Raw genomic sequence first — 6,923 nt, 5'->3', positions numbered from 1 at the left:
CTTAGGTCAAATAGCAAATAACATTTTATTTCATTTACAGTGATATTTCTGAGTAGTAAAGGAACCATGACATACAGGAGCCTGTAATAAAAGTTCATGTGTCTTAATCTCTATAAAATAAATGAAATCATACATACAATATAAACTACTTTTTCTTTGAAGACATTTGAAAAATGTCATGTCTCAATACCTATTATTTTACTTACTGGTACCTGTTCCATACTATCTATTCCACTTTGAAATATAATTTAATTGTCAGTATGATAGCTTTTTTTTAACCCAACAGTATTTTCCAAATCCAAATAATACACTGTTAAAAATGCTGGTTATTAATGCATAATCTCCAGGACATTAAGTTTATAAAAATCTTTTTCAATTAATAGTTGAGTGGCAGATCAACCAAATAATTGTCTTAAGATGCTAGTTATCTTGCAAACAAATATACCACTACTGCTCTTTACAATTGAAAAAAAGCACCCTATTAAAAAATTAACCTTATCCCTCCATCCCCCTCTCTTGTTCCCCCATCCATTCCAACTGTTAAAGAATCTTTTTTTTTGTGATTCATATTTGGCAACACTGAATGTCTTTATACAGATTAGGATCTTCAACCCATAGTCAGGCTCTTCGTTGATTAAAAGCCGTCACAAATGCAGAGATAAGTGACTATAACAAAAATCCATGGATACCATGTACACCTTCTTGGCATTCAATGCATAAAGCTATAAAAACTGAACATAATTTTGTGGAATAAGTCCCCTCTTGCCATTTAGTGTGCCTTCTAGCCATCCTGGTTCTCTGGAAAATTGCACTGCAAAAGAAAAGGAAAAAAATTACTCCCATCTTTTTATGCTTAAATTAGTACTTTTAGCTTTAGAATCATGACACAAGGCAAAGCATCCATAAAAACATCCAGTCTTCTGCAATGACCAGTTCAAGAATCCAGCTTGAAAGAAGATGATTATTAACTTAGCTTACATACTCACATAATACAGGTGCTTGAAATATCTTCTGCAACTAGACACAGTGAAATAGCTTTCAGGTGCAGGAAACAACAGTTCACAGAATTTAGAATGGATTTATAAAATCTGGATGCCTTCTGGGAGAATTTAGAATTTGTATCAATCAGTGCAAAATTATTTCAGTAGGTGTGGCCAAAGCAAGACCAAAAATCTGTCTTGAGCAGAGGTGATGAACCTGGAAGCTCAGAGCTGCAGAATAATGGCAGAGGACATTACGCTGCATGAAAAGGAAGCATGTAAAGGATTACAGGGGAAATAAAAATGAGCCAGGTCTCACTCCAAGTATCATCTCTTCACAGATCTGATGTTGGAAGAGACCAGTGGACAAAATCTGAATAATTTTTCTGGTTAAAGTCCTCTCCCTGAAATTAAGATACACAGTGCTATTCACAAAACACAAAGGCGCTTGCTCCTTACTACCATCCTAAGTGTCTACCCCTGCTAACCGAAAAGGTCATGCAAGAGTACTCATGAATTTAAAAGAAGAAAAAAGTCAGCTTGGACTCTGAATGCCTCACAAGTTATTTTGTGAACAAATTAATGAAATCTGGTTTCCTATATATGTTTTGACAACAGTTGACAGGAAGTTAAAAAAAAAAATAAGCATAAGCCTTGTTTCTTTGGAAAACAGACTAAAAAGTCCTCAAATTCCCCTATCAAATTTCTTATAAGAACACGATACACGTACCTACTTACCTACGTAAATAAAAATCCCACACTTCTAGTAACCTACTCTGTTCTCTACCATATTAATTTAAACTCACAGTGCTTCTGAGACAGACATTATTTGAGGAGGAGTGCTGAAACATGCTGCCAGCCATGTCCATGCTTTATTTAAAACACTAACACATTGAGGAATGTGGTATTTGTAGCCTTCTACAAGTCAAGGAATTCACAGTGAAGAGAGAGCAACATGCTAAGCCTCACTTTCAAAAGCATTGTAAGGCTCTAAAGTTGAGCACTTAAAGCATAGTTTCCCCTAGTTTTTTCCTTATGTCTTGTTATTGTCAGACAGCATAGCTAGAAGCTGTGCTCAGAAGTCATGGTTTAAGCCACAGCTATACCTCCAAGGAATCCAGAAAACAAAACTGCTTTCAAATTACACTGATAATTTTATTTGGATAAAAAAATCTGGGCTTATATTTATCAAGAATATGTTTGACAGAAAGATTCCAAAGGAAAATAAAAGATAGAAAACTACCTTTAAGGATCTCTGCACACACAGTAACTTACATTACTATTAGTAATTAGCAGGCCCTCCTCTCCCTTTGTCATTTTATTCCACAATTACAGAGTACACATGCATTTGTAACTGCATCGCTGACACTGCTACAAACCTCCCTCCAGAAGTTCCACCACAGCAGCTGTAATTCCACCCTTTCCAGAAAATACTGCCAGCAGCAAGAGCAGGCAGCCAAACCTCTCTCATGCCTACAGAGCACATCTGCATTACAGGAAACGAACTCCAAAAAACAGCAGATTAGGAAGAAAAGCAACTAGAAAACCTAAAAGCAGGAAATTTCTACCTGCCCTCTGGAGCTCAACCTCCAAGTATATGAGTGAGAGGATAGATAGTACTGGCAGGTCAGTGCCTATAACTCAAAGTCCTGTTGAACATGAGGGTAGCCATCATCTGAGGGGATCACATGCAAATTTACATTTACCTTAAATTTACCTAGGCGAGGAAACGTTCAAATTGTGCTGAATCACTTGGCTCCACACAACAGCCAATGTCAAAAGAAATATCTTCTAAACAAGTTCGATAACATAATACTGAACTCTGCACACTGCAATACATTCAGAGATAGTGCATGATGGCCAAGCAATTGGACTTGAGTGAAGTCTCTTCTGGACTTCATCCCAGAAGACTAGACATGGATGCTACAACTGAGCTCAGGACAATAAATATTGTACATGTATGTTACACAGCTCAGGGCCTCCCTATTTGCTACTTGAAGTTTTGTGCAGACTCTATGAAAACTGAAGAAAGAAATAGCACTCACTCAGATTACACATAAAATCTTAATTTCTAGGGATCAGTCTTTTATAAAAACAAACCAACATAGCAAGAAGCAGTTCCTGATACTCAGCAGTGGTAAGTACTTGTGTGTTGGGTAAGACTTCTGGCCCCATTCACACTGCCTTAGGCAAGAAGGGTTAAGACACTCAAGGTACATCCCCTGACTGCTTCTGTAGGCAAAAGATACTAATGGGGAGGCGATCCAAATGTAAAGCTGTTTAAGTGCCAGTGATCCTGTTCTCCTGCTAATCCATCTCCAAAGTTTAGTGTACAACAGCATTCACTTAAAATAAAAATCACTTTACCACACAAAAGGTATTGTGCTATCGCGTGCAGCTCTTCTTAAACCCTATTTCTGAAAAAATACTATTCTGAAAATACTTTTTTCTGAAAAAATACCCTGCTCAAGAGAAGATGTTAATAGTGTCCCCCTTCTGTCATTTCTTCTCCGTCAACGATTACAGTTCTTAGCATTTTCTCAGGCCGGCCTCATTTAAAAATACTTTGCTGCAGAAACCACACATTTGGCCTTAAAACTACAGCTCATTATTGCACCAAGCATCCCACAGGACTAAGTCTTATGTTGGCTCAGGACAGGAGAGGAAAATACTTGTACTGTAAAAGATACAGAGCAGGGAACTAAAAAGTAAATATTCTCAGCAAGGTTTCACAAGTGTATAGCAAGACTGCACAACAAGACCAGTCAAAAAACCACCACCCAAAGCCATCAACACCTCTTAGGACAACGGAAAGAGAAGCAAAGTTGAGCGCACAAGAGTGAGATGGCAGTTTCCTCAGTACCTGCTGCTGCACATCCACTGCAGCAGTCTCACTCCAGCAGAGGCAGTGTAAAGAAGGGAAACATCTGACCATCAGTAATGACAGGATACAACATGGAACACTCACACCAACTCAAATGAAAAACAACAACAGATTTTCAATTTGCAATGAGGTCTCGAAGTAAGAGATTTTCTGATTTCACCTACTCAAGAAACACACTAAGGTTGACTTGGTATTTGCAGCATTTCTTCTTACTTTTCTTTATTCTCCTTAGGGAAAAAACTTCAGTATTGCCAATGTTATGATTGCCTAACTGCAAATACATAGAATTTGCAAGCAGCTCTTCCCAGAGACCCAGAGCTATAAGCAGATCTTGTTCCGCTTTGGCAGCTGAAATGTTTCACAGGTCTCGACTACAAATGAGACCAAGACTCATTTTCACAGTGGGATTAGTTCATTGCCTAGGTGCCACTGACCTTAGCAGGACCTTCACACCGATTTCCTCATCTTTGTGGAAACTAGCTGCCTGGGGAGGAAACAGAGACAGGGAAGGCAATCTAGAGTGCATGGTGCCTGGCCCAAAAGGGCCTCCCTGTCCGACAGACTACTTTACCAAAGCAATGATCCCAGCAAGCTACATAAATGAGCACTGCATTTTGTGGGCAACAAAAATCTCACTGCTAAAACCATTAAAACACGAGGATACACTTCCATAGAACTCAATCGTGCCATTTTTCATCAAGAAATTAAAGCAACAAAATGTGCTTGCAAGCATTCTGTGTTTAGAAATCCCTGTGTATTTTTTAATCAATCCCTGTGGGTAAAGTTGACTGCAGCAATACACAGACATGTAGGATGCTTAGGGTTAGCATGAAATTTTAAAGGAATTTGAAATTAAGAACTTGCTGTTTCCTTGAAGTCTGTTGTGAGTAGCAGAATTATCACAGGGCTAGGAGTCAAGGGTTCTTCTTCCTGACTCTGCTAGAGATACTCTGTATGACCTCAAATAAAAGTCTGCCTATAAGGGCTCAGGCTTGTGAACAAGAGCAAACACACGATACACCACAACAAATTAGTGAAGGTAGAATTCATCTTGCAGACGGAGACTTCCCTATATAGAAGTGTCAAAGCTCCTATTTCAGCTAGTTTAGATCAAGTCAATACAATGAACAGAGAGAGTGCCTAAAGTACAGTTTGGCTCACTATAAAATAGAGGCAAGTATTTGGTCAGCTGAGTTGCCCTGAGTTCCTTGCTCTATAACTTGGTGACCTGTGTATAGACATTGAGACTTGGGGTCTTTGTCCTGAGCTGAAAGGAGCTTTCTCCTTTCACTAGGAACGACAGAGACAGATGGCAATGGCTCTGTGGACACAGCTTCTTTTGCTCCTACAATACTTGGTAGGGATGATCAGTGCCACACCTTTCCTGAGGAAAATTACTGTAACAAAACTTCTTCAGTTTTCCCCATATATTTTCTCCCCTAAAACCTGATTTTTGAAACTGTAAAAAGCTTTGATTAGTGTTATCTTGACAAGTTTTCAGGAAGTCTTCCTGCTAGCAATACTGCCAAGGAATTTTGTTGTGTAAACAGTATTTACCTTATCAAAAAACTTGTCCCTAGTGAAATTCCCATTTACTAACTTTTAAGCAGTTTCTTTCAAGAACCAGAAATTTAATAACACTTGGTTCCAAGGTTGGCAGGGTTTCAATGCCAGACATTCTGATTATTCTTTCCAGGATTATTGGGAATATCTGCTTCAGGAATAACAACAAAAATATACAGGCAGCATATGTCTCTTGCAGTCTGAGATCATACTCTGCTTCTTCCCACATGTGCCCTTACCCAGCTGCAAACTCTTCAAGCTTTGCCTCTAATCGCTTAAATTATATTGTTATGTGCTTTCAATAATATGGCCTGTAGCAACTGGGAAATTAAAATATTGGCACAGCCTAAAGTAAAATGAATTGAAGATTTAAAAAAAAAAATAATCCAGGGGATATTGTTCAAACTATATTATTCATTTTCTTACACTGTTCAATTAAATAAAAATAAAAAAAATAAAACTGCGTTTTATTTTTAACTTACCAGATGGCACCTCAGCATTTATATTGTATGACACTTTAATGGAAAGACTGTGGGATTTGAGGTAGCACAGCATACATGCAATATTGAAAACACTTGAATATGCAAGTGTTCTTTCTATACTGATTCCTATCAGGTAATGTAAAGCTTAATTTTAAATCTAACCTTGTCAGCCTGAGACACAGATTATTTTTTTGCCATTTAGAAACAGGAAATGGAAATAGGTGTAAAGGTTCAACTCTTACCTTCTTGCACCAATATTACAGTTAGCAGCTATGACAGGTGCAAGACTGTACTTCACTAAATGCCATTACCCTGTCTCAGGCTATAGCAGCCAGAAAGATTCACCTAGGATAATAACAGGTAAGAGAGAACTGCTGTAATCCACATCTACGGAGCATGAGAGATGACACAGAAGAACAGGGAAGGAAAATGAAAAACAGAAGGAAACAAAGTAGAAAAGAGAGGGAAGAGAAAAGAAAATCTTAACTAACAGTGAGACATGAAAGAGATGGGATTAGAAAAGTGAGACAGGCAGAGTGGAGAAAGGAGAGACAAATAAAACTTTCACTAATGGAAGCAGCACTTTTTCGTAGACATTAATTTAACAGTTACTTTAATGGTTGATACTATCTGTATGTCAACTTGATTGATGCGTTGTCACTTTGATAGTTAAGGTTATTGGTGGAGCTGCAGAATTGATGTATTATTACTTTAATTCTTCATTTGGGGGCTTTATTAGGGCATAGAGGAATTTAAATTGAGTAACTAAAGAACCCGGATTTATTCACTGGAATTTCACCCCAGCATAGATACAGGGATGCCTAGCACACAAACAAAAAGCCTCTGTCAAGGTACTGCAGAGGCTTCAGATAGGAAAGCTGCTCTGCACTCTTAATGAGAATGCCTTCCTGTGCTGACAGAGCATGACATAACCTTCTGGGAACCATTACGGAATGACCATTACATGATTATGTAGGTCCAGTTAGAGCCTTAGTACTTGCACGCTCTCCTTTT

General features: G+C 38.2%; 1 protein-coding gene across 1 annotated transcript in view; it reads right to left on the bottom strand.

The window, feature by feature from the left end:
• Nucleotides 1–722: 722 nt before the first annotated feature.
• Nucleotides 723–6,923, bottom strand: part of ARHGAP10 (Rho GTPase activating protein 10) — a 101,120-nt gene continuing 94,919 nt past the window's right edge. Inside the window, exon 23 of the mRNA XM_010009004.1 lies at nt 723–811. Within this exon, the coding sequence (XP_010007306.1) occupies nt 723–811 (89 nt within the window). The remainder of the gene's footprint in view (nt 812–6,923) is intronic.

Source organism: Chaetura pelagica, unplaced genomic scaffold (assembly GCF_000747805.2).
Source record: "Chaetura pelagica isolate M959 unplaced genomic scaffold, ChaPel_1.0 scaffold221, whole genome shotgun sequence".
NCBI lineage: Eukaryota > Metazoa > Chordata > Aves > Apodiformes > Apodidae > Chaetura > Chaetura pelagica.
The sequence above is the reverse complement of the archived record's forward strand: the minus strand, read 5'-3'. Positions and strand labels throughout refer to the sequence as shown.